A 27,702-nucleotide genomic window follows, 5' to 3' on the forward strand; every position below is an offset into this window, starting at 1 on the left:
CCAGACCATTCAGGTGCCCTGCTTTCTTCCTCACCCTCCAGGAGTGCCAGCTTCCCTTGGAGAGCTCTTGTTCACTGGATATTTTTTCTCTCCTGACTTGGCTGTAGCTGGTCCCTTCTACTTCTCTAGACCCCTTTCCCCCAGGCCTGAGCCTTCCTCCTCTCTGCCCTCCTGAGACCTTCTCCCTGGCCCTTTGGCCGCCCATCTCCTGGCCACAGAAAACAGCCTGGGTCACTGGCAGCCCAGGCAGGCCTAGGGCCAGGGCCCAGCTTAGGACGTGGTGCAGAAAATGAATGCGGAGGGGGGACCGACTCAGCCACTCCCTGCCCCCCTGCCCTGCCTTCTTGTCTTCCTTTCCAAGAGGGCATGTGTGTGCTGAATGAAATCATACTAAAAATCCCTGCCAGAATCCCAGCTTCAGGAAAAGTCAGTAAAGTGAGCAGGGAAAGAGCTTACGCAGTGACACTGACAACACGAAAAATAGAAATAATCCTCTGTGGTTGGTGGAATGACACCCCCCCCCCCAAAAAAAGATGTCCACATTCTGATCCCCAGAACCTGTGAATATGTTACATGGCAAAGGGACTTTGCAGATGTGATTCAGTTCAGGATTTTGAGATGGGAGACTATTCTGGGTTATTGGGGTGGGCCTGATGTCATAATCACGAGGTTCCTTATAAGGAGGAGACAGGAGGTGAGAGAGAGAAGACGCTGAGCGGCTGGCTTGGAAGGTGGAGGCAGGGGCCACATGCCCAGGTGTATGGGCTGCTGTTTTTTTTTTTTTTTTTGGCTGCTTTGGTTCTTCGTTGCTGCGCACGGGCTTTCTCTAGTTTTGGTGAGCGGGGGCTACTCTTTGTTGTGGAGCACGGGTCCCTCGTTGCGGTGGCTTCTCTTGTTGTGGAGCATGGGCTCTAGGCGCACAGGCTTAAGTAGTTGCAGCATGCGGGCTCAGTAGTTGTGGCGCATGGGCTCAGTAGTTGTGGCGTGCGGGCTCAGTAGTTGTGGCTCGCGGGCTCTAGAGCGCAGGCTCAGTAGTTGTGGCGCATGGGCTTAGTTGCTCTGCGGCATGTGGGATCTTCCCCGTCCAGGGACTGAACCCATGTCCCCTGCATTGGCAGACGGATTCTTAACCATTGTGCCACCAGGGAAGTCCCTGTAAGCATCTTCTAGAAGCTGGAAAAGGAGGAAACAGATTCTCCCATGGAGCCTGCAGGCCCACCTTAGATTTCTTTTTTCTTTTTTTTTTTTAATCCGTACAAATCAAGCATTTTATTTATATAGCAAGGAAGCACTCCTTTATTCTCCATTTAAATACCATACTTGAGATTTAAAATGACAGTTGGCAGTGTACTACAGGATGCTAAATAAGACTTCGTCCATATTGCTTTGGATATCTTGATATTTTGTTATATTTTCCATCCTCCATTGGAACAGTTATTTCAGCTTCCTAGAAACATTTGAACAGTAGTTAGATGTTTGCCCAATAACCCAGTACCCTCCAGGTTTTTGAAGTGAAGAATGTTACTTGTGCAAGTCAGAATCTGATACCAGTTAAATAGTGACAGCTTTGCTAATAAACAAGAATGTGCTCTTCCATGGCTAGGAAGGGAGACTTCCACAGCTGACAGGTCCCAAAGATACATGGAGCCACCTTAGATTTCTGACCTCCACAACTATGAGATGTTAAATTTGTGTTGTTTCAAGCCATTCAGTTTGTGTTAATTTGTTGCAGCAGCCATAGGAAGTTCTACAACTTCACCCAGAGTTTAGATTTTATTCTGGATGTAGTGGGAGGCCAGCAGTGGAGTTGAGGTTGGGGTGATGCACTTTAGGAGGATCCCACTGGCTGCCGTGCAGGGATTGGTTGTTAGGGAACGAGAGTGGAAGGAAATGGGGGGAGTGGCGAGGAGGCCCCGGTGATGGTCACTTGCATGGGTCAGAGGCTGTGGCGATGGAAAGCGTGGACGGATGGATGACTGCACACATCCCGGGAGTGGGATGGACACACCATGTGCCTGACTGGAGCTGGGAGCATGGAGGGGAGGGGTTCAGGGATGATTCCCATGTTTCTGGTCCTTTCCTGGGGTGAGGAGCATCGAGGGGAAGGATACGGACTTGACAGAGCCCAGACCAGTGCCCACGGTTTGGAGTGGGGACGGAGGAGGGAGCCAAGGCAGGTTGGGAGGCTGTGGTCTCCAGGAGGGCGTTTCAGTTGGTCCAAATGGTCAGATGTGGCTTAGATGGGAGAGGCAAGAATCCCCTGTGATTAAACGATGTTCAGTGAGCTTATGCAGTGGACGATTGTGTCGGGTGGACGATGGGGATGAAGCTTGGTGCACATTTCGGGGATGGAGCCCACATTTGGCCTTTTGAGGATGTTGCTTTGACTGCATTTTGGGAGAGGGAAGCTGTATGTGTTGGTGCGTAACAGGTCACCCCAAAACGTAGCAGCTTTAAATAAGAATGAACATTTACTATGTCACACAGGGTCTCTGGGTCGGGGGTCTGGGATGGGTCTAGCTGGGTAGTTCTGGCTCAGGGTCTGCCATGGCTGCAGTCCTCTGAAGGCTTGACCAGGGCCATGGATCTGCTTCCACGTTGCACATGGTTGGTAAGACTGTGCTGTCTGTTGGCAAGGTCTCACCGTGGGGGCTTCTCCAGGAGGCTGGTGGAGTGTCCTCCTGACCCGACAGTTGGCTTTGCCCAGAGTCAGTGATCCATGAGAGGGCAAGAAAGAAGCCACAGTGTTTTCTGCAACCTAATCTTGGGTATGACACTCTCTCTCCGTCATTTCTGCAATATCCTATTACAAGTGGGAGGGGACTTCACAGGGGCATGTATGAGGGTTTCGATTTCTCAACATCCTTGCAGACCTTGTTGTTATCTGACTTTTTGATGATAACCATCCTAGCGGGTGTGAAGCAGTATCTCATCCTGGTGTTGATTTGCATTTCCCTGATGACTTAAGATGTTAAGCAACATTACATGTGCTTATGCCGTCCGCATGTCTTCTTTGCGCCTTTTATGGTTGGGTTGTCTTTTTCTTATTGAGTTGTAAGAGTTCTTTATTTGCTCTAGTTACAGGTCCCTTATCAGAGTTTTGATTTGCAAATATTTCCTCCCATTTTGTGGTTTGTCTTTTCACTTTCTTGGTGGTGTCTTTTGAAGCACAAAAGTTTTTGATTTTGATGAAGTTCAATTTATTTTTTCTTTTGTTGCTTGTGCTTGTGGGGTCGTATTTAAGAATCCATTCCTAAATCCAAAGTCCTAAAGTTTTGCCCCCTCTGTTGCCTTCCAAGAATTTTATAGTTTTAGCTCTATGTTAGGTCTTTCATCCATTTCGAGTTAATTTTTGTATATGGTGTGAAGTAAGGGTCCAACTCACTCTTTTGCCTGTAGCTATCTAGTTTCCCAACACCATTTGTTGAAAAAACTATTCTTTTCCCATTGAACGGCCTTGACAACCTCGTCAAAATCAATCAGGTTTATTTCTGGATTTTTAATTCTGTTGCATTGATCTCTGTATATGCTCAACCTCATGCCTGTCTTGATTATGGTTGTTTCATAGTAAGTTTTGAAGTCGGGAAATGTGAATCCTCCAACTTTGCTTTTCTTTTTCAGGATTGTTTTGGCTATTTTGGATCCCTTGAGTTTCCATATGAATTTTAGGATTAGCTTCTCCATTTCTATAAAGAGCCAGCTGGGATTCTGATAGAGATTGCACTGAATCTGTAGGTCATTTTTGGGTTGGCACTTTTCTGTGCCCTTTACCTATATTAAGTCATGTATAGGTGAGGTAGGTCCTACTATTTCCCCATTGTACAGATGAGGAAACTAAGGCCTAGAGAGTTTAAGGCACTTGCCTAAAGTCACACAGCTGGCCAGGATCCTGAGTCTGTGGTCAGAATCACTGTGCTAAGCTGCTTCTCTGCAGCGACTGGTTTTCTTTGGCTAGGCCTCCCTGTGGGGGGGGGCCTTCTCCGGCCTTCTGGCCGGTGGCCTGAGTGCCTGGCAGACCCCACAACTGCTCCTTGCTCCTCGTGTTCCAGACAGCCGGTGAAGATCGTGTACTCCTCCAAGGATCCCGCCAAGACGAAAGGGAGTTCCAAGGTGGATGTGAACGAGGAGGCTGAGGCTTTGATTGTCAAGTCCCCCCAGAAGGATTGGAACCCGTCCCTGTTCAAGGTGTTATACAAGACTTTTGGGCCCTACTTCCTCATGAGCTTCTTGTTCAAGGCTGTGCACGACCTGATGATGTTTACCGGCCCAGAGATCTTAAAGTAAGGCCTCCTCCCTCTCAGCCGGGCAGCTCTTCACGTCCTTGACCTTCCACTTGCAACACCCTTCACCTTCCCTTAGGGTCACGTGGCATGCTCCCGAGGGCACAGGGCCAGGCCTGTACATCCTTACCTGCTTTGCCTGATGCTTTGCTCTAATACAACCATCTTAATTAAGGCCACGTTGGTTGCAAGTAACAGAAACCTTACCAGGCTCCCCTGAAGCCAAAAGGGGGAAGATAGAGGATTATCTTGGGAAACCAAAAGCAGGGAAATGTCAGATTGCATGAAAGCTGCAACCTAAACCCAGAAAGGAGGTCACCTCTCTGTTTACCTCCCTCCTTCCCTGCTTCTGTCTGTCTCTTTGGTGCCACATGTTCGTTCTCTTTCCCTCCCTCCCTCCCTCCGCCCCTTGTGCTCTCTACTTGGTCACTTTTGGGTGATGAGGCAGAGCAATCAATGCGAGAAGCCCGGGGCTGCGCGCCCTGCCGTGATTACTCCCCCCCCCCCCCCACCATGGCATGGGCATCGCCACGTGGGTTGGGCTTCCCATCCATAAAACTGGCGTTGAGAGTGCCTGCCTTGCCTGGCTCAGGAGAAGGTCACCCGCGGAAACCAGAGGACTTGTCCCCACGCGCACGCATTTCGCGGTCTCTCACGTGGGGCTCTGTCCCTGCCGCCCCACAGGTTGCTCATCAGCTTCGTGAACGACAGGAAGGCCCCAGACTGGCAGGGCTACTTCTACACGGCGCTGCTGTTCGTCAGCGCCTGCCTGCAGACCCTCGTGCTGCACCAGTACTTCCACATCTGCTTCGTCAGCGGCATGCGGATCAAGACCGCCGTCATCGGGGCTGTGTACCGGAAGGTGGGCCCGCGGCTCCCGCTGCCGCCGTGGAACCCCTGGGGGCGTGGCCAGGTCACCTCTCAGGCCCAGCTTCTGGAGCAGTGGCATGATGGTGGCCTGAGTGGCCGCGGGCGGCAGGGAGTGACCGTCAGGCCTGAGAGCTTAGCAAAGCTGATCCCAAGGGCGAGCCTGTGGCATGTCTGGGAGCCCCGGGGTCAGCTGAGGGTAATTGGATTTCTTAGATGGCACTTGATTTGGGGAGATCCAGGTTTGAATCCTTGCTCTGCTGCTAATAGTCTGTGTGTGAACTCGTTCTAACTCTCCATTTGAACGGAGCAGATGGTATGTTCCTTGGGTGATAGATACTCAGCAGGTATCTGGGCACGGACAGCCTTAAAGGACCTGGATTACCTCCTCGGTCCCTTCATTTCTTAGCCTCTGGGCCACGTGGGTTAAGAAGAGACTATTCAGCAGGTAGTCGGGAAAGATGGACTTGATCGTTGGCTCTCGGCCCTGTCTGCAAGTTAGACTCACCCGGAGAGCTTCAGAAACTTCCAAGGACCAGGCTGCAAGCCAGCCAACTCAGTCATGATCTCTGAGGGTGGGACCCAGGCATCCGTACTTCTAAAACTCCCCAGGTGACAGCGTGAAACCATCGAGAGCCAGGCTGAATTTGCCCCTCCAGGGGATGTTTGGCGATGTCCGGAGACATTTTTGATTGTCATAGCTGGGGGTGGGGGCATCTAGTGGGTGGAGGCCAGGGATGCTGCCGAACATCCTAAAATGCACAGGACAGGCCCTCAGAGAATTAGCCTCAAATGTCAGTAATGGCAAGGATGAGAAACCCTGGCTGAGACCTTGGTCCTTCAGGCTGATCTGGGGGCCAGCAGCGTCAGCATCTCCCGGGGGCGTGTTAGAAATGCAGAGTCCCTATTCCAGTCCTGCGAAATCAGAAACTGCACCGTAACAGACTCCCTGGGGGTGCGTACACACGCAAGTGTGTGAAGCCGTGGTTTAGGCGACCTCTGAGGTCCCTTCCATACTGAAGAGCTCAGGATGGGGAGGCAGTGAGTGCTGTCGATAAGAGAGTGGGCTTTGTGATGAGACACATGGGCTGGGAAGGCAGATAAGCCGCCAGGAGAGGAGAAAAGAGCAGTGAGTGGCCTCTCGACTGTTGAGCTGTCTCCTTCCTCCACGTGGGCCTGGAGGGGAGGGCGCTGGGCTGTCACCTGCCACACTCACCCTCGTTCCCTCTCCTTTGTCTCCAGGCCCTGGTGATCACCAATTCAGCCAGAAAATCGTCCACCGTCGGGGAGATCGTCAACCTCATGTCTGTGGACGCCCAGAGGTTCATGGACCTGGCCACGTACATTAACATGATCTGGTCAGCCCCTCTGCAAGTCATCCTTGCCCTCTACCTCCTGTGGCTGGTGTGTGTTTGATGTCATTCCCGTGGCGCGTGGGGAGGGGCCTCCATGTGTGGGCATTGGGGGCGAGCGAGTGGGTGTCAGTGATAAGAACCTCTGTAGCTCACTGGCATTTCTTGCTGTCATTCACGTTTTATTTCCCAGCCTGTCAGCCAGTTCCTGGATATTTTATTCCTTTCTTCAGTTGTTGGGTTATGTTCTCTAGGGTGGCATGGTATTCATTTGCATTTGTCTCTTCTTGACAGTGTATGTAGTTAACAACCCTATAACATACACATTGTATTTCTCCCTCTGTATCCTCCCAAATGCTAACCAAACTCATTTATACACAAGTCCCAAATTATGTTGGTTAAGAGTCTCTTGGTTGCAGGAGATAGAAATGCATCTTAGAGTAATATAAGCAAATAAAGGGAATTTTATGGGTGCATGTAAATGAAAAGTCCAGGGTCTGGCTTCAGGTAGGGATGGATCCAGGAGTTCAAGCAGTGCTGTAAGAATTCAGTCTCATACTCTCATCATTTCTTAGCCCTGTGTTTCTCTGAGTTGACTTCATTCTCAATGGGATTTCTTCAAATGGCTTCCATAGTGTTGGGCTTATATCATCTTCACAGACAGTGGTGCCAGAGAAAAGAGATTCCTTTTTGCATTCCTCTTTGTCTCACCCGGGTCCCAGGGGGCACTCTGATTGGCTTGGCACAGTCCTATTCACATCCCTGAACCAATCACTGTGAGATAGGCAGAGTTCTCTGATGGGCCACCCTGGGTCACATGCTCTCGCTCAGTGTGGAAGGGGTGGAGGTGTGATTGACAGCCCTTCCACATGGGGAAGGGCAGTTCCCAAAATATAAGATGACAAGCAAAGATGCTTATAGCCTAATATGTGCCTTATTCTGTTCTACCCTTGGGCCTTTGCACATGTCTTTCCTTCCACCATGAATTCCCTTTCCTCTTTCCTCCCTACTGATGGAATCCCACCCAAACTTCAAGGCTGTGACAAAATGCAACTTCCACTGATTCTTTTTCCCTCTCAGTTAGGTGGACTTCTTCCATCTAACAGATGTCTTGGGGCATCTACTTCCCCAGAAAGTGCTGCCATAAAACACTTCTTTTAGAATTGCCTTCAGGGTTGGTCTGTGATCCACTACAAAATTGCTTTATTTTAGATGAGAGTTGCTGAATGTGTTACTGATATCTGGGGCCGGATAATTCTTCGTTGTTGAGGGCTGTCCTGTGCATTGTAGGATGTTTAGCCGCATCCCTGGCCTCTCTCCATTAGATCTCAATAACACACCACCTCCCCTCCCCCACACTCCCACCATCCCTTGTGACAGTCTCCAGATGTTGCCAGATGTCCCCTGGAGGAATAGTCCTCCCTGGTTAGGAACCGCTGCTTTAGACCAAAACCAGGATTTCTCTATTTGACAATCAAGAACACGACATAAGATAATGGGGGACAGCGTGGCTCTGAAATCAGGCTGCCTGGGTTCAGATCCTCCCTCTTCCAGACCTTATTACTTAATGTCTCTAAGCCTTGGTGTTCTCATCTGTAAACTGGTGATAATAAGGGAACCTCATCATAGTGATGTTGGGATAATTGAACAAATTAGCACAGGTAGTGTTCCCTGAACAGTAACATGGTACAGCGACGTGCTTGGTATCTTTTAGTTACTATGATTTGCTCTCAGAATTGATTCCCAATGCTTTAGATTGTTGGTAGAAATCACCTTCATGCTTAGAGGTGGATTAATCTTCACTGGGCAGAGATCCATCACAGAAACAAGCGGTAGCAGCATTTTTTTGGTAACTAGGACTGGAGACCTCGAGGGTGACTCCTTGGAAGGGACTAACACGCTTACCCTGTAGTTCCATCCGTCTGTCTCAGCTAAGCAAGTGTGCACTGGATGGACTTCGTAAGCTGTCTCTTTTTATTTGTGTAACTTGGAAGTTGAAAAATGTTGATCTGTATCTTGTGTCAATCATGACCACTTAACCTTTCTGAGATGCAGTTTCCTTATCTGCAAATGGGATAACAGAACAGTCTACAGGCTCTTATCTACAAGTCCCCAAATCAAAGAGCTCTGAAAATTGCAAGTTTTTCTTATTTGGTGGCAAGACTTGACTTGAACTGATATGTGATTTATAATTTTGATTATCCCTCTCATGGGAATATTCCTATTTTGCTACTGAAAAAAATCATTGCATTTGCTTCTGGAGCACTGTGCCAGGGCCCTGTGGAGATGTGATATACAGGCATATCTACCTGTGTCAGGGGTCCCCGAGACCCCACCAGGTTCATGATTTGCTAGGAGGACTCATAGCTATCATTTATTACAGCAAGATTAGCAAAGTTCGGAGGGAACCAAGGACAAGCTTCCAAGAGTCCTCTCCCCCTGGAGTCACACAGGATGCACTTAATTCCCCAGCAACGAGTTGTGACGATTGTGACAGCACATGTGAAATGTTACCAGCCAGGGAAACTTGGGAGAGACCCTGTGCCCGGGGTTTTTATTGGGGGCTGGTCACACCGGCAGCCTCTGCCTGGCACAGACCAAACTTCCAGACTCCCAGAGGGAAAAGGGGTTAATCAGCAGAAACCATATTGTTCATGCAAACAGTTTAGGCGCAGTGAGTCACTCTTATCAGTTCTGAGAATGGTGGGAACTCTCCCAAAATCCAAGCACCCAGGCGCCAACCAAGGACCTTTGAACAAGATAAGCCGTCAGGTGGGCCACGTTCACTGTTTTCTGCTCCACATCCTGTTACCTTTCTGAAATCCTTAAGTTCTCATTTGCAAAACTCAACCTGGTCCCAAGGGTTTCGGATAAAGGATTGTGGCCTTGAACGTTCTTACAGGGTTTGTGGGACCCCAAGGGAGGCTCCCGGATAAATCTGAAAAGTAATGCGGCTACACGGGGTGGCTCAGCCCGTGGAAGCCCCATGCTAAGGCCTTTGTTCTTGTTCCTTCCATAGAACCTGGGCCCCTCCGTTCTGGCTGGAGTGGCTGTGATGATCTTCATGGTTCCCCTCAATGCAGTGATGGCCATGAAGACCAAGACCTACCAGGTAGGGGGTGTGTCCGCACAGGGCTCCAAGCTGCACCCCTGCCTAAGGCCTTTCCACCTGGGTGTTAGTTGAGTTCCTTCTGCACAGGCCTTGGGGGTCTCAGCCTTGTCTGCCTGTGGGAATCCCCTGGGGAGCTTTAACAAATGCTGATGCCTAGGCCCAATTCCGGGGATTCTGATTCATCTAATGTGAGTGAGGCCTGGGCATTGGGAGTTTTTAAAGCTTCCCAGGTTATTACATTGGGTCGCTGAGGTTGAGAGCTCCCGAAATAGTTAGACCTCGTGGGCCAGTGACTGAAGTCCCATCTGTGAGCCTCCAAGAGATTCCTTATTTCCTATAGGTGTATTCCTTTCTGTGTGTGTGCATATTCAAGAGCTGAGTAAAAATCACCCCTTGCTTTTCTCCCCATTTCCTTATGCTGGTTGCAGGGTTAAACTCTTAATTTTCAGAGATACTTCGTATTTTTAAAGTTTTTAAATACTCAAGTAACAGAGTGAATGCCTTTTCATTATAAAAGAAAGTTCAAATAATACAAAAGTATATAGATTAAAAGGACATGTCCCCTTCCCTGTCCTTTTTTTTTTTTTAAATTAATTTATTTAAATTTATTTTTGGCTGTGTTGGGTCTTCGTTGCTGCGCGCAGGCTTTCTCTAGTTGCGGCGAGCGGGGGCTACTCTTCCTTGCAGTGCGCGGGCTTCTCACTGCGGTGGCCTCTCTCGTTGTGGAGCACAGGCTGTAGGCGCACAGGCTTCAGTAGTTGCGGCACGCGGGCTCAGTAGTTGTGGCTTGCGGGCTCTAGAGCGCAGGCTCAGTAGTTATGGCGCATGGGCTTAGTTGCTCCGTGGCGTGTGGGATCTTCCCGGACCAGGACTTGAACCCGTATCCCCTGCATTGGCAGGCGGATTCTTAACCACTGCGCCACCAGGGAAGCCCCTCTTCCCTGTCCTCTTAACCACGGTGAACACATTGAAGCAAATCCTTCTAGAACTTTTTATGTGTTTATATAGAGATCGGACTAACTATATAGTTAGGCTTGGTGTGTATATGTGTGTGTGTGTCATGGTGTTATCACTGTATATATTTTAACACAAACGGGCCCGTTTGGCAGAGTGATTTTATCGTCCGATGCCATGCCTGGGGGATCTTTTCTGCAGCATGCCATGGGGTCTGACTTCATTGTCTTGAACTCGCGCCTGATGGTCCATAACAGAGACAGGCCAGAGTTCATTCCTCTGCTTCCCCACTGATGGCTATTTATGATGTGCCTGTGGAATTTCAAATGAGAGAGCTTGGCCGTGCTGGTGATGCCGAAGGAGAGAAGAGTTCCAGGACGTGGGACTGTTGAAATGAGGTTTGGGGAGGAGGGAGGAGAGGCGTGGGAGGGGCATGGGGCTGTGTCGCCTCTTAGCCTCTTCCCTGAACGGCCCACCTCTGAAACGGCTTCAGTCTCTGGCTTTGACCTCATGTTGCTTAAACTGTCCTCTTCTGTGACCCAGGAATGACATAGCACTTAATGATAGGGTTCTCGTGAGCAGGACTAAATGCACTTGAAAAGCTTAGAAAAGTGCCCGGCGTGAGGAAAATGCCAGGTGGCCTTAAAAATGCTTAACAACTGTGCAGCATGGGCACCCAAATGGTCAGAACCAGTGCTGGCTGGTACAGAAACACTTTAGTATTTTAACAACCATGCACTGCCTGAAAAGCAGTAAAGAAAAGAAGAAAATGGAAGAAAAAAAAATACCATCTCTTGGTTTAGATAAGCAGAGTAGGGCATGTGCCGCTTCCTGCCTGGATACCTGAAAGGTTTTTCTTGCCTCTCTTCCTCCCTTCTGAATTTAAGAGGTTTCTCTGATGTCAAATTTAATGTGATTCGAAGCAGTTTTTTTCCCTTGAAAAAAGAATCCTTTGGAGTGCTCTCAGGGTCAAGAGTTAGGGTTCATAGGAATTGCAGGCCAGCTTTCCCACCCTTAGGACGGCCCATTTTTAATAGATGGGGTTGTTGAGTGTTGGTCTGATGCCAGGGCCAGAAGTGAGCAGCCAGCCCCCAGGTGTGGTTTGGAGACAATTGACTGCTCCTCTCTTCGAAGGTGGCCCACATGAAGAACAAAGACAATCGGATTAAGCTGATGAATGAAATTCTCAATGGGATCAAAGTGCTAAAGCTTTACGCCTGGGAGCTGGCATTCAAAGACAAGGTACTGGCCATCAGGCAGGAGGAGCTGAAGGTGCTGAAGAAATCTGCCTACCTGGCCGCTGTGGGGACCTTCACCTGGGTCTGCACCCCTTTCCTGGTGAGTGAAGCCAAGTTTATCCTGGCCCACATTGTTTGATGTTTTATTGTGTTGTCATGGCTAAATATTTTTCAGAAGTCACTGTTTCAGCAAGTCAGCAAGACCTTCTCCAACCACTCCTTTTTAATAGTGCCACTCCCACCTTTTGTTTTATTCACAGCATTTACAGCTTCCGGCCCAGGGATACTCAAAGTAGCTAGTTCAGGAACTGTTTGTTACAGGTTCACGATAAGATGAGAAGTTTGTGGTGGAATGTAAACCTCTGCTGTCTGCTTCCTTCATTGAGAAAGTCTTTTTTTTTTTCTTTTAATTAATTAATTAATTTTATTTTTGGCTGCGTTGGGTCTTTGTTGCTGCACGCAGGCTTTCTCTAGTTGCGGTGAGCGGGGGCTACTCTTCGTTGTGGTGCGTGGGCTTCTCATTGCGGTGGCTTCTCTTGTTGTGGAGCACAGGCTCTAGGCGCATGGGCTTCAGTAGTTGTGGCGCGCAGGCTCAGTAGTTGTGGCACACAGACTTAGTTGCTCTGCGGCATGTGGGATCTTCCCGGACCAGGGCTTGAACCCATGTTCCCTGCGTTGGCAGGTGGATTCTTAACCACTGCGCCACCAGAGAAGTCCTGAGAAAGTCTTGCTAAGAAAAAAAATGTCAGCTGAACTACATGCGTGCTTGGTGCCACAGTTGAGCTACGTTATGGTATCAGCTCCTTATCTACTGTCATCTGGTCACAAACCACAGATTGGCAGTGACCTGTGGACCACACTTCAAGTGGCAATGCCAAACATACTCTGAAAGTCACTTATTATTTCATGAATTGTCTGCCTCTCTCCACTAGAATGTCAGCTCCAAGAGGGCAGGGATTTCTTCTGTTCACTGCTGTATCCTGGTGCCTAAAATGGTGCATAATAGGTGCTCAACAAATATTTGTCATTCACTGAAAAAAAATTCAAACTGTACAAAAAGTTATGAAATGAAAAGTATATTGTCCTCCCTTCCATCTGTCCCTTTCCTCCAAAGTGACAGTTTTGTATGTCTTTTTAGGAAAAAAAATTACACATATAGATATTTTTTAAATATTTGTAATATATTCAAATGGACTCATACTTACGTGGTGTTCTAGACTTTTGGACTTGATATGTAACCTCTCAGTTCATGCATTCAGATCTCCTTTGTCTGTTTTAATGATGTATGCTTGTCCAGAGCATGGATGTGCTGTAGTTGACTTAACCCATCTCTCGTTGCTGGCCTTTTAGGCTGGTCCCTCTTCTTTGCGGTTATGGCCCACACTGCCCTGAATGTTCCCATACGCATATCTTGGGGTACTGTAATGGGTCTGTCCCTAGCTGGCCAACTTTGAAAAGTTTAAAGACAATAGTGTGAGTTAACTATTTTCCAAAGCTGGCCCCAAACCAGGAGACAGTATGGACTGTGGAAACCTTTTAAGCTCAATTGACAGTTGAGCATGGTTATGGAGGACTTCAGATCATGCCCCCCATGTTTATTTTTTCTCTCTGTCTTTGTATTATTAACTATGTCATTCTTTTTTAAAAATGTTGTGCTAATAAGTATTACTTAGCTACGTTGGCAAATATATATTCTTATGGGAAGTTCCTATGACTAAAACCACACATATTCATAAATTAGAAACAGAATTTTCTGTTAGGCTGCCATCGGCTTCATCACAGTGGAGTTGCAGGTGGAATGTTGAAGGAAACTCCTGCCTTTTCAGTGTTTGTCAAAGTGTATCCATTCTGACGCTGGATTTTGTTAGGCTCAGCTTAATGTCTCCCGGAGTCTTAACCCATACACAAGGCAGTGTGGTGGAAATCAGTGACGCTCAAACTTGGGTGGGCCTCCCAGTCACCTGGAGGGCTTGTTACAATGCAGCTCACTGGGCCCCACTCAGAGTTTCAGATCCAGTCGGTCTCGGTGGGCCCTGAGTGTTTGCATTTCTAACACATTCCCAGGTGCTGCAGATGCTCTTGGTTTGGGATCCACGCTTTGTCCTCAGCAGTGGGGCCCATGGACCAGCAGCACCGGCATCACGGGGTTGCTTATGAGAAATGCAGATTCTCAGGCCTCACCTCACACCAGGCTAAGACAGACCTGAGTATTAGCAATCTCCCCTGGGTGATTTGTATGCACATTAAAGTTTGAGAAACACTGGGAAAAAGGAGGAGTAAGCAAACATTTTCTGTATAGGACCAGCCAGTGAATATTTTGGGTGTTCTGAGCCGTGCGATCTCTGTTGCAACTGCTCCTTTCTGCCGGTGTAGTGCAGGAGCGGCTGTGGATAACACGGAATGAATGGGTGTGGCTGTGTTCCTGTAAAAATTACTTTATAGACACTGAAATCTGAATTTTATACACTCTTCATGTGTCATGAAATATTTTGATTTCTTTTGATCCTTTAAAAATATAAAATCCATCCTAAGCTCATGGGCCCAGACACAGATGGGTATACCACAGGCCATAGTTGGCTGAGCCCTGGCTTAGAGGAATGGAATGTTTTGCTGAGAGTCAGGACTCCTGCTGAATTCTCCTGCCAGCTCACGGTGTGACCTGCAGCGGTCATTTCACCTCCCTGCCTCTGGGTTTTTGAGCGTGAAAGATGAAGGGGTTAGGCCCCAGGGATGTGACATTCGGGCCCTGCCCTCCCCCGCCCCCATACCACAGCAGACACCCCCGGTCTGTCGTGGTGCTCTCTCCCACTGAGTTATGTTCGAGCAACCCTCCAGGTGACCGCTGCCGATTGACTGGAGTTGGCCCAAGCAGCGACGTCTCTTAGCTGTTCTGAGATTCTGTGTTCCCTAAGATCCCCTCCGGCTCAAACACACCAGCAGCATTCCAGGCTGGAAGGGTCTGCTGTCTCATTCTTTTCATACCCCAGTCTCTCCAGCTTTCCCCAGGTCCTTAGCGACTCTCTTGGTTTTTTTCAAAAGTAAAAATATAAGACTGGATGGTATAGAGGATGTTCGTTCTATTTTTTTTTTAAACTGTTAAATAGTCTCTATGTATTAAATACAACTGCTAAGTAGTCCTTATTGTATATATGATACATTTTAATTTAAAAACAGAAAGTAATGCATTCGCATGGTAAAAATAGTTAAAGCTGTTCCAAAGAGGGTCTGCAGCTGAGTTTCTCAACCCCAGCGCTGCTGACATTTGGGACCCAGTAATTCATTGTGTCTTTGTTGTGGGTGCTGTCCTGTGCATTGTAGGATGCTTAGCAACATCTCTGGCCTCTACCCACTAGACGCCAAGTGGTACCTCTCCCCCCCCCACCTCCCCAGTTATGACAGTCAATGTTTGATTGTCTCCAAACATTGCCAAATGTCCCCCAGTTGAGAACCACCAGTCTGCAGTGAAAGGCACTGCTCTTTCCCTCCGCAGACCCCCCATCACCTAGCTTCCTTCTCCATACCGGTTTCTTTTGTGTATTTCCAGAGAGAGCCTGCATGTATACCAGCATAACATTGACTATATGCAATAAATGGAATCAAACTTAAACGTCTCTTTTATTTACTTTACTTTTATGCAAGTGATAGCAAATCACACAGAAATTCAAGGCATCTGGATTGCATTTTTTAAAATAGGAAAAGATCTGCAGTCAGAAGGGTCAAGCAGTAAGGTTTAGTCGGTGGGTCGTGTTACACTTAGGACGAAGGGGACCTTTCCCCCTTTCCCCATAACCCTTTGCTCTGTACATCAGATCCTCTGACAAAACCTGCAGTTTCCAGCTTGTCACCCACACTGCTAACCCTTCAAATATCATCTCCTGCCCTGGCTTCCGTTAGGAGGCCACAGCAAGAGATGCTTAAGAGTGGGACTGGCTTTTCTTGACCTTGAATTTGCCATTAAGTTTTTGGGTGATGATGGGCTTCCAGAGACGGTGTTGGTTCAGCTGTTTGGCATGAAACAGATGAGCCCAGGGGTCAGTCGGGGACCTTGGCCCTGACTGAGACACTGAAGCCTCTGACTACATTAGGATAAAATATGTGGCCTTCGGTTCCCTTGGAAGGTGTTTGCATGTGCTTTCCACTGGTGAATTCCTGCACTTCAAGGATGATGTGTTTACCCACTGGTAGGTGTGATGGAAGACAGAGGCCTGGGGAGGTCAGGCAGGAATGGGGATGCCATGTGGCAGGATTGATGGGACTGTTTTTCTGGAATATAGAGCCTGGCATTTATCATGTCCTCATGTCCACCTAGTGCACTTTCCTAAAATAGCATCCCTGTCAGTATTTAGCATTTGCTCTCTTGGAAGATTTGTGAGCTTCTTGCCTTCTCTGTGCCTTGTATGTCCGTCCCTTCTTTAGAATAATTATCATTCCATACGCTAATTACCTGTTGTGCAGTTCTCTGCTGACCAGAACATACATGGACCTTGTCTTTTTTTGCTTGTATCCCTAGAACATAGAGGACTTGGCAAATGGTACCCACTCACTAGGTGTATGTAGAGGAATGACTGACTAAATGAATGGACAGAAGATTTGAATAAACTGTATTAGTCAGGAACTATCTTGCTGGGGTTTCGGGTGTGGCTGGACCTAGGTGCTCCAGCGATCATGTTGGGTATAATTCCTCCTCTGTCTCCCAGCTCTGCTTTCTCCATGGTGGTTTCTTTGTCAGATGGGAACTCGCCATGTGATTACAGTTGATTCTGTCATCTCAGTAACCACAGTAACCAAGGAGAGAGCTCCTCTTTTCCCATTAGTTCCTGCAAAGCTGTGGGGTTGAGTCTCATTGGTTGCGGTTGGCTGCATGCTTGTCCCTGAATCACTGGGGCCAGGGAGCAGGGATGCTTGGATTGGCCAGGCCTGGGTCATGTGGCTTCTTTGGAGATTGGGGTCAGGTCCGGTGTGGGCAGTTCATCTGTGGCTGAAGCTCATGGACTGAGGTTGGGGGAGGTTCAGCTCCCCAAAGGAAAACTGACGTGTTGTCACCAGCAACAAGAGTGGCTGCCGACCAGGCAGAAGGAACAGACGTCCTCATGGAGAGACGGCAGATTTTTAGGGGTTGGGCTGGGGAAGTTGGTTCCGTCATTTGCCCCATTTCTCAGCATGGGGGGGAGGCTCTTTTAGCACTCAGAGGGGGGCGGTAGTTCTTCCTTGTTTGCGAAGGATTTTTCGCACCCTGGACCCTCACCCTTTAAGGCTGTAGCAAACCCCAGCTCCCCAGCCGCCTCCACACACTTGCAGACACTCGTGCTAGAGAGACCCTGGTGCATATCTGTTCCCCACTAGACCGTGCGTCTCAGGATCTCCAAGCCTGCCTCACACAGTGCCTGGCACACAGTAGGTGCCCAGTTAATAACTGATGGATGAATGAGTGACCTCTGCTTCCTGGAGAAGTGGATGATGTGGGTCTGACGGGGGCCACGCGATGTTTCTCCCTCTTAATGCGCTTCCTGTGCTGCCAGCAGCCGCCCTATCAGTTGGGCCAGTGGAGCTGGGATATTCTGGTGGTGAGATGCCTGAGGCCTGATTTTCTCTGTTACTGAAGAGACACCCTTGAGTGTGTGCTTTCTCACCCTTGGGCAAATCCATCCACCTGCCTACCCATCCATCTACCTACCTCTCCATCCATCTGTCTACCCACCCATCCATCCACCCACCCACAGACATTTCCTGGGTATCTGCCATGATCCAGGTGCTGTCCTAGGCACTGATGATAGAGCAGTGAATACTAAAGACAAAAACCTGCACGCTCATGGGGTGTTCATTCATTCTAACTGGGAGAGATAGATAGTGCACACCAGGCATGATAAATATATAGTATGCTAAACTGTCATAAGTGCTATGGGAAAAAAAGGTTCTGGTTAGAGTGATAGGGAGGGCTTGCAGTTTTTAAATAGGATGATCACGGGACTTCCCTGGCGGTCCAGTGGTTAAGACTCCATGCTTCCACTGCAGGGGGCATGGGTTCGATCCCTGGTCGGGGAACTAGGATCCCCCATGCTGCACAGCGCAGCCAAAAAAACAAACAAACAAACAAACAACAACAAAAAAAGGGATGATCAGAGCCTTCACTGAGAAGATGATACTTGAGTCTTAACCTAATGGAGGTCAGGGGCCTGACCAGGGAGAGGGAAGAGTGAGAGGCCCTGAGGCAGGACTGCGCTGCCCCAAAAAGGAATAATCTTGGAGGCAAGCGGGGCTGGAACAGAGGGAAGGAGGCGGGAGAGTGGTAGGAGAGGAGGGCACAAGAGTTCAGAAAAGGGACGTTTATGAATCAGGTGGCCCCTGGAGCCTGAGTCAAGACTTTGGCTTCTGTACTGAGTAAAATAGACTGATTTTGGAGAGATTATTATTTTTTTAAATTTATTATTTTTATTGACATATAATTCACCACTTTTATGTGTACAGTTCAGTGGTGTTTAGTATATTCACAAGGTTGGGCAACCATCTCCACTGTCTAATTCCAGAGCACTTTCATCACCCCAGAAGGAAGCTCTGTACTTACTGGCAGTCACTCCCATCCCCCCTGTTCCCCCCCATCCCCGGGCACCCACTAATCTACCTTCTGTCTCTGTAGATTTGCCTATTCTGGATATTTCATTTAAATGGAATCATATAACACGTGTGGCCTCTGTGTCTGTCTCCTTTCACTTAGCATCATGCTTTCAGGGTTCATCCATGTCGTAGTGGGCGTCAGCACTTCATTCCTTTTTATGGCTGAATACTGTTCCTCTGCGTGGATGTGTTTAGAGAGTTTTGAGTGAGGAGAATCTCTGGCTAAGAGGCAAGTGCGTCATCACTACCTGGAGGAGGGGACCTGTGTGTGCAGCCATCCCAGGGATCGGGTGTCAGTGGCTTTTCGAGCATCTAACCTCCCTCTCGGCCAAGGATCCTGGAAAATTTCTGTGTCTTCCCTCAGGGTCACCTCGCTCATTAATGTCAGAACCAGAACAGGAACCAGCTCTGCTTTCCAATGCCTTGTTCTTGGGACCCAGTTAATAGACTCTTTGGAAAAATAGTCCAAGGAGTTTGGACCAAGTGCTGAAACAAGAAATAAAACAGCCACTATCTACTGCATTTTACTGTGCCCCAGGTACAGGGCTAAGCACTCTGCAGAAGTGCCTGATTCCTTGCTGCCAGAAGCCCTGCGAACATGTATCATGACCCCCATTTTATAGATGGAAAAACAGAGGCTCCTTTGGAGAGCTGAGGTGACATCACAGCTCAGGGTCACACAGATGATAAACAGGCAGAGCTTATGGATTTAATTTTTAAGATGTAGGACCTTTTAATAGGTAACAAAGAAATGAGGCAGCTGAGACCCTGAAAATACCCTGGACCGCGTCCACACCAGAATCTTGGCCACTCCGCAATCTCCTGATTGCCGGACATCTGCCCTGAGCTCAAGAATGAGGTCCCGGGCAATTTGTTTCCCCTAGGGAAAGCCTTTAATGGCTCTTGGCGCCTGGGACTAGCATGGGGTAGTGCCCATCTGCCAGGGTGCACGGTTTTCCAGATTGCTTTGGTGGTGTATACCAGGTGATCTCAGGGGGGATGTTATTAGCCTCCTCCGGCAACACCTGGCACTGCTCGGGGGCCAACAGGTGGGCGGGGCATGGAGATCCACCTGTTGATCTTTTCCCTCCTAAGCCACGCAGCCCAGCCTTGGATTATTCAGGGGTCCTTCCTTTTTCCTGGCGAGGGAGGTGAGGTGCTGCTGTCTCAAACAACCGAACCCAAATTCCGATTGCCTGGGAATTGAAACCCCAGGCCCCATTGCAAGGCTTAAGGCAGGTCTGACTTTGTGGGGAAGGGAGTAGCCTTTGGGGGACCCTTGGCTGTTTGTTTTCCTTTTTTCTTTTTTTTTTTTTTTGAAAACCTATGTTCCTTTCCTGGGGGTATAAAACCCTATACTCTGAGCTGGAAGGAGCTTTCAACAGTAGCACGGATCCTCCACATCCATTTCACTGATGAGATGTCGGAGGTACGGGGAGAGGAGGTGACTTAACGTGAGGTCTCGGTGCTCCGATGTGCCTGGGGTCATTCTAGGCCCTGAGGATACAGCCGTGTACAAAAGTCCTTGCCTTTGTGGAGTTTGCATTTCACACTGCAGGAGACAGACAATAAATACCTATAATCTTACAATATAAGGTAGTGATAGGTGTTATGAAGAAAAATGAACCAGGATAAAAGGATGGCGGGAAGTAGCAGGGCTGTTTTGGGCAGGGCAGCCTCTTGGAACGGGAAGAGGGAGTAACCACACCACCGTCTGGATAGGAAGGTCGTTTTGGGCAGAGGGAACTGCAAGAACAAAGATCCGGAGGTGGGATCATGCTTGGTGATGTTGAGGGACCCTGAGAATGCCATCCGGTGTCCCACGGAGAATGTTGGCGGGAATGGCCTGGACTTTTGGCTTCTGGTCATTGGTTTATCCAGTTCGTTCTCTGGGTGTTTAGTGAGTGCCTGCTCTGTGCTAGACACTGTTCGGGCATTTCTGCTGCCTCCAGAGGCCAGTCGTCAGCCCCTGCAGCTCACACCAGGAGGCTGGAGCAAGTTCCCCGGGCGCGTGTCACTGCTTCTGTGACTGGGACTCTGACCTGGCCCTCTGTTTGCAGGTGGCCTTGTGTACGTTTGCTGTCTACGTGACCATCGACAAGAACAACATCCTGGATGCCCAGAAGGCCTTCGTGTCCTTGGCCTTGTTCAACATCCTTCGCTTCCCCCTGAATATTCTCCCCATGGTCATCAGCAGCATCGTGCAGGTACAGGCGAGGCTGGGGAACTTCCGAGAGGGGGTCTCTGGGGGAAACAAAGCAAAAGGGCATGAAAATCCCCCTGGATGCAGCTCCCTCTGCGCAACCCGTCCCACTGTGGCCGGGGGGCTTATCAAGGCCCAGACTAGTGGGCTTCGTGCTTTTTTGGTCCTGCCCCAAAGAGAGACATAACGTTTTACTTCTCGACACACACTGGAGTGTATGAAACAAGTTATTGCAGCTAGGCTGTCCTAAGCTCTGCAAGATTCTTTCTGAAACATTTGATCCTCTGCTATTCTGATCGAGTCTGTTCCACCCTGCCCTACCTTATCCTGTTCTGTGTCTTCAAAAATGCAGCTTTTGACCCACTAAATTGGTTTTGCAACCCATTCACAGGCCTTGGCTCACCATTTGAAAATCCCCAGCTGGCCCCCCTATAATCCCCCCAGCCCCTGCGGTGGTTCTGTAACGAGGGGGAACCGCTCAGTCACACTTGCACCATCTGAAGCTCCTGCACTTTGCTGCCGACAGCGTTTGTCACACTCTTCTCCCTAGCCTTGCACATTTTCCCGTGAAAACCCTTTTCTTAGCCACATAGACAAATTAAGATTAAGATTTGGTTGTACAAGCCCTGGTCACGGTTTTTTTAAAAAAATAAGCAAGTAAAACCCCTTCTTATTACGAACAATTTCAAATATACACAGAAGTGGAGCGAATAGCACGAGAATGCTGTGTGCCTGTCACCCAGATTCAACATTTTGCCACAGTTACTTTGTCTAATTGTTTTTCTGTCTTCCTCCTTCCCTTCATTCCTTTCTCTCTTTGCCGAAGAATTTTAAAGCAGATCACAGACCTCTTGGCATTTCACCCATAAATACTTCAGCACGAATTTCTTCTTGCATAAGTATAACACCATTATCACACTTAACAAAATTAACAGTAATCTCTTAATACCCACTTCATATTAAAATTTTTTGGGTTATCTCAGAAATGTCCTTACCATTGGGCTGTTTGAATCAGGACCTTTGCTTTTTTTAAAATTTATTTTTGTTGGACCATAATTCACATTGTGTTCAACGTGTGCAACGTGGTGATTGGATCCGTGGATATGTTGCTGTACCGTGATTGCCATAGCGTCAGCTACACTTCTGTCACGTGCCACGATTATCATTTCTTTTTTTGTAGGGGGGAACCATTAAGTTCTAGTCTCTTAGCAACTTTGAAGTTTATTATACAGTATTGTTGGCCGTAACCACCGTGCCACGCATTCGATCTCCAGGACACGTTTATCTCCGAGTCGCAAGTTTGTCTTAAATGGGGCCGTTGCCTTCGGTTGTTTCTTAGGTCCCTTGTCAGCTACGATAGTCCCCCGCCGTCTTTTTTAATACCGGTTGTGGGCTTTTAAAGGAAAGCAAACAAGAACCAAAACGCTTTTGGTTTTTTATTCTAAGGTGTAGGCGCTGCAGAACCTTCAGAAATAAGGGAGGATGTGGGCCCCTCCACACCCAGGGGAAACCACTGTAAGTTAGCCTTGGTCTGTTTTGCAGAAACGTTTTTCAAAATAACTACACCTTGTCGTTGCTTTCTGTGTAGGCCAGTGTCTCCCTCAAGCGCCTCAGGATCTTCCTCTCCCACGAGGAGCTGGAGCCTGACAGCATCCAGCGATGGCCCATCAAAGACGGTGTGTCCTAGGAGAGTGGGCGGACGCGGGGTCTAACCTAGTCTTCCCAGGAGGGTGAACTTGCACTTCTGTTATCTTGCTTTCTTGCTGAGAGGCAGGCTCCCTGGGCGAGGTCCACCCCTGAGGGCCGGGTTCCAGGGCCCGGGCTTTGATTCCATACTGGGCAGATGGACGGGCAAATCAAGGATGTTGGAGAATGACCAACCCCCTACCCCCACTAGCTGTGCAGCCTCGGGCAGGTCACTTCAGTGATCTGAGCCTCACTTTCCCCACCTGGGCAATGGAAATGAAGGTGCCTTTCTTTGGCTGGGTGTTACATGGATTTTTATTGGTAGGTTTGTTTATTTTGTAGCTTATTAATTTATCCTTTCCCAGTCAACCCCCCTGAGCAGGGATTTCCAGGCACTTAATAATAAATATTAATAGCACTAATGGTAGTGACCACTTTTGCTGAAATGACACTCCCGCCACGCGCGTCCCGTCCTAAGGACGTCACCATACTCACCTGTCCGTTGCTCACTGCAGCTCAAGGAGAGGGGCCCCCACCTACAGATGAGGAGACTCACCTGGGTAACTCTCATGGCCAATAAGAAGTAGAGTCAGGATTCACACCTGTGGCCCGTCAGCAGCCTCTGTGCTCTCACCCACTGTACAGCATCTCCGCACTGAGATTTATTGAGCACCTACTATGTGTCAGTCATTGTTCTAAGGACTCTCAGTTTTGCATAAGGTTCTCCTCATCACAGCCCTGTGAGGTTGATCCCATTATCAATCCCATTTTACAGACGAGGAAAGTGAGGCACAGAGAAGAAGTTAAGTAACTAGCCTGTGGTTCTCCAGCTAGGAAGTGGCAGCACGGGGATTTGAACCCACACAGTCTGGCTCCCGAGCCCAGTAGATAAGGTCAGAAGAGTGAATGTGTGTATATATTGGTAATAACGTGTGAGCGGTGCCTGGCACCTAGCAGGCATTCAGATGTCCTCAGTGACGTGAAAACACCCAGCACAGTGCCTGCCAAACGAAGATCATGGTGGTCGTCCCTTCACCAGTATGTGTGAGAGGCGGTTGGCCTGGGGGCCGGGTTCCTCAGCCTCAGTACCGCCGACATCTGGGGCAAGATCACTTTGCTGTGGGGGCGTCCTGTGCATTATAGGTTGTTGAGCAGCACCCCTGGCCTCTACCCACTAGATGCCAGTAGCACCCACCCCAGTTTTGGCAACTAAAGATATCCCCAGACATCGTGTCCCTCGGGGGTCAAAGTCACCCCGAGTTGAGAACCACTGCTCGCTGGAATCTCCCTCCCGATGTCCCTGGCCCGTGGTCGTCCAGTTTCTGCTGTGTGTGAGGACCGAGTCACTCCCCCCTTCTCACACACACACACATACATACACATACACAGATGTGAACACACACACGCACGCATGATGCGGAATGATGCCGTCTACCAGGGTCAAATTTCCCTGCCTAACACAGGGCTGAAATTTGGGGCATCCTAGGAGGTTTCGAGCTCTTGAAGTTGTTCACAGCTCACTACAGGAGTCACATTGGAAAACCCCTGGGCCTCAGCCCAGGCCTCAGCCCCACTTCCTGCCCTGACGGCAGTCTCCCGGGCGGTTAGACTTTATGTTTACCCACATTCTCTGGGTGCCAGGTGGGGCCCCCTTGGCAGCTCCGGGCCACGTCTTGCAGCCTCTAGCTTGACCGACTCAAGTGGCTTTTCTTAAATTCCTTAAACAGCACCTTCCAGCTTCCTCCTTGTTCTCTGTTTCAGGGGGGTGATGGGGGAGGGGGAGGTTAAGTTAGGTTAACCAGTAACTTCCTCTCTCCACAGTTGTTTCTTTGATGGGTGGGGGAATTTATTTCTTCATTTGACAACTTGAAAACACCCCCATCTTCTCTCTAGATGGTTTTAAGTTGGCTCATAATTGAGTCAAAAGTTGTTTTTGTAAGTGAGGGGCGTGGAGTAAAAAGAAAATAAGGGGAGCGAAAGTAGATGAAGGCAGAGGTGCTAGAATCACAGAGGGTCCATATGACGCAGGCTTCGTCTTAAGCACCCTCCCCTCCTCTGCCACGATTCCCGACTTCCTGTTCCATCCCTGAGTTTGCACAGTTTACAGTGACCTGTGTTTTAGGAAGACTGGCTTGCTGTGATGTGAGCAGGGTGGCTGGAGGGAGCGGGGGAGAGGGGATGCAGGGAGGTGAGTTAGGAGGCTGCCCTGGAGTCCAGGAGTTTCAGGGCAAAGGACCCCGCTTTGAACATAAAGGAGGGGCCCCAGAGGTGTAGTGAGGGCCCTGGGCCAGCCCAAGCTGATGGGCAGGCGTCTGCGTGAGGGCACTGCTTGTGCCCTGTGACCTTGGCTTCTTTTTGACCCACCCAGCCAGAGCTGCCGGAACCTCCCAAGACTGAGTGAGGGAGGCCCCCAGGGGTCCCCTGACCTTTCCAGATGGTGCAGCCTCCTATCTTTCAAAGGCAGAGCCCTCTCGCGGTTTCCTGCTGCTCTCTGGGTCTGAGGCCGCCTCCAGAGCTGCTGGTTGAAGTTCTTTAGAAACGGTGACTGATGTAATCAGATAATGCCTAGCGTGAGTGGCTAGCAGCTGGAGTTGAACCACTTGATTAGACAAGAAGTAAGCGCCTGCTGTTCACGCTCAGGCCGTGGCTTCATCTACGCCTGACATACTGTCTCTGGTGCTTTCCAGCTGGGGCCACAAACAGCATCACCGTGAAGAATGCCACGTTCACTTGGGCCAGGAGCGACCCTCCCACGCTGCATGGGTAAGTGGGATGTGGAGAAAGCCACGGGGCTCTGGGCAAACACAAGTTTGAATTCCAGCCACACTCCAGCTCTGTTACCGTGAATAGGTCACTGCCTTTCTGAGCCTCAGTTTGGCTCGTCTGTCAGATAGATCCAGTCACACCTGCTTGGGCTTCAGGGAGAAGCAGCTGAGAGTGTGCCTGGCTCAGAGGGTTCCCTCAGACTGTAGGTGACAGAAACCTGGTACAGATAGCAGATAGGTTTAGGCAACAAAGGGAAATTTCTGGTTCACGTAACTGAGAAGGTTCCCTTTCAGGGACACTGATCCAGGGGCTCAGACAATGCCATCAAGACTCTCTCCATCTTGTCTTTGTTCCCCTTCCATCTGTGCTGCTTCCTTTTCAGACGTCCTCTCCCCTCACGATCCAGATGGCCCCCGTTGACTCTAAGTGTCCCTCCTACCTCATCAGGAGACCCACTTGCCTCTTATTGGCCCAAGTTGGGTTATGTGCCCCTCCCTGAGCCGGTCACTGGGCCAGAAGAGACTGAGTGCACCGATTGGCCAGGCTGGGTCTGAGGCTGTGATGCCGCCACTGGTGGCAGGAAGGCTTGGGTCAGCTGAAGAGAATTCTTGTCCACTCACGTTTGCTATCAGGATGGATTGTTCTCCATCCTCTCCAAGGTCCCCCAGCTTCCTGGCTTACCCTCTCTCACACCATTTCCACATCTGGGACCCTGCCCACCCCAGTCCTTTATTTTTCCAAATCACAGCATCCAGGGAATTGACCTGATTCCCTGGGCAACTTGTCAATTGCCTCTGATTTCTTTCTGACTGGAGGCCTTGCCCAGGGGCTCTTTTAAGCCTCCTTAAGGAGTCCCCCAAACACAGGGCCACATGGGACATTTTTAGGGGCCAGGTTTATCCTCCATGCCCCTAAATAATTGCTCCCTTAACTGGGTAGCCAAATTACTGCTGTATTTTATCCGGGGACGTGGGGAGGGGCAAGGGTCAAATTCTCCAGAGAAAAGAATCTGTTAATACCTCCCTTGATGGGACTGCTTGTTTAGGAAGTCCTTTCTTATGTCTAACTTAACTTCTGCCTGCTTCAATTTTAGCTTTTCTCTCTAGTCCTGCTTCACAACTAAATAGTCTGTACCTGTGCCCCCATCCCTGCCTCCATCCTTCCAGTCTCAAAGACCTTACCTTCTTGTTCCAGTCACCCTTCCTCACCCCTTGAATCCCCCGCAAATTTCTCCATCCAAACCTTTTTTCTCCTCAGCCTATAAAATATTCCTGTCTCACCTGGACGATCACAGGAGCTGCCTCACTGGGCTTCCTGTTCTGTTCTGGCCCCTTATTCCATTCCCCTCCCATCACAGAACAAAAGAACAATCAGTGTGACCACGCAACAGGTACACAAGAATTAAACAATGGCAGCGAAATCCATCAGCCTTTCCACCAATATGTTGAAATCATAATAGCAGTGGCTGGAAGGCAGCCGATGTAGGTGAACCCAAGGAGGCCCTGGACGTACCCGCTCTTCTCCGGGTGGGTGGAATCCCAGCTCCGACTTTGCTGTCCGCGTTGGAGGGGCCAGTCTTTCTGGCAGTGCTGAGCCCGTTTTACTGGACTTCGATTACTGTTATCTGCCATAGGGCGATTTCTGTAGAGACGTGTTTCTGAAACTCAGATTCACCCCCTGCATGGCTCCCAGCTGGGAAGCGTGTCCTTTGAGGCCCTCTTGGGTCTGGCCGCCACCCACCCACCTCTTCAGGACTGGCCTTACTTCCTCTGCCTCCTCTTGTGTCATCGACGTGTCCACCCCTGATCACGCCTGTGATTTCACACCCATGGGCCTTTCCTCAGGCTGTCCCCTGGGTCTGGGGCACGCTCACTCTTCCTCCAGAGTTGGTTTTGGGGTGTCCTCTCCCTTGGGCACCTGCATCACGCCCCCAGGCAAAGCTGATTCCCTCTGCTCGGCCCCCCAGGTCTGTCCCGCGGGATCTTTTCTAAGATGCAGGTGCATCCTGGCACGTGTCATGGGCCTCAGGTGCAGAGGCCTCTGAGACAGTTCCCTGAGCTAAGCTCGTCGTAGACGCGGCGGGAGGAGTTTCCAGACCTCGAAGGCTCGCGACAGCCCTGCCTTCTGTCGCTCTCTCCACTTGGGGTCCATCCAGCTTGGGCAGGCCGAGCACCCCCAGCTGAGCCCCAGGGCATGTCGTGTCGTTTCAGCATCACTTTCTCCATTCCGGAAGGTTCCCTGGTGGCCGTGGTGGGCCAGGTGGGCTGTGGGAAGTCGTCTCTGCTCTCAGCGCTCTTGGCTGAGATGGACAAGGTGGAGGGACACGTGGCTATCAAGGTAGGAGGCCTGGGTGGGGGTGGGGTAACTAATGGCCAAGGGGAAGGCCAAGGGCAACATTGTGTTCTCTTTTATGACAGCCTTGTTAATCAAGTGGGAACAGCTTCATTCTTTCTCCTCTTCTCTGTGCCATTCTAGGAGGCAAGATTGTGGTGTCATTTATTTCCTGCTGTGTCTCAGCACCTAGAATAGTGCCCGGCATGTAGTGGGCACTCGATAAGCATTTCCTGGAGCGTGGTCTGCAGCAAACTCAAACTCATCTTGCAGGATATTTGGGGAATAAAGAGTCCTGGGC

General features: G+C 49.5%; 1 protein-coding gene across 3 annotated transcripts in view; it reads left to right on the forward strand.

Annotated features, from left to right (window-relative positions):
* ABCC1 (ATP binding cassette subfamily C member 1 (ABCC1 blood group)) overlaps positions 1-27,702 on the forward strand; it is a 131,988-nt gene that overhangs the window by 65,688 nt on the left and 38,598 nt on the right. For all 3 annotated transcript variants that reach the window (XM_082360759.1, XM_082360760.1, XM_082360761.1), the window contains exons 8-16: positions 4,050-4,280; positions 4,965-5,142; positions 6,390-6,551; positions 9,519-9,611; positions 11,700-11,903; positions 20,476-20,622; positions 22,207-22,294; positions 24,992-25,067; positions 27,281-27,407. In XM_082360759.1, the coding sequence (XP_082216885.1) occupies positions 4,050-4,280; positions 4,965-5,142; positions 6,390-6,551; positions 9,519-9,611; positions 11,700-11,903; positions 20,476-20,622; positions 22,207-22,294; positions 24,992-25,067; positions 27,281-27,407 (1,306 nt within the window). The remainder of the gene's footprint in view (positions 1-4,049; positions 4,281-4,964; positions 5,143-6,389; positions 6,552-9,518; positions 9,612-11,699; positions 11,904-20,475; positions 20,623-22,206; positions 22,295-24,991; positions 25,068-27,280; positions 27,408-27,702) is intronic.

This window comes from Balaenoptera borealis (assembly GCF_965194805.1).
Source record: "Balaenoptera borealis genome assembly, chromosome: 16".
In the NCBI taxonomy this organism is placed as follows: domain Eukaryota; kingdom Metazoa; phylum Chordata; class Mammalia; order Artiodactyla; family Balaenopteridae; genus Balaenoptera; species Balaenoptera borealis.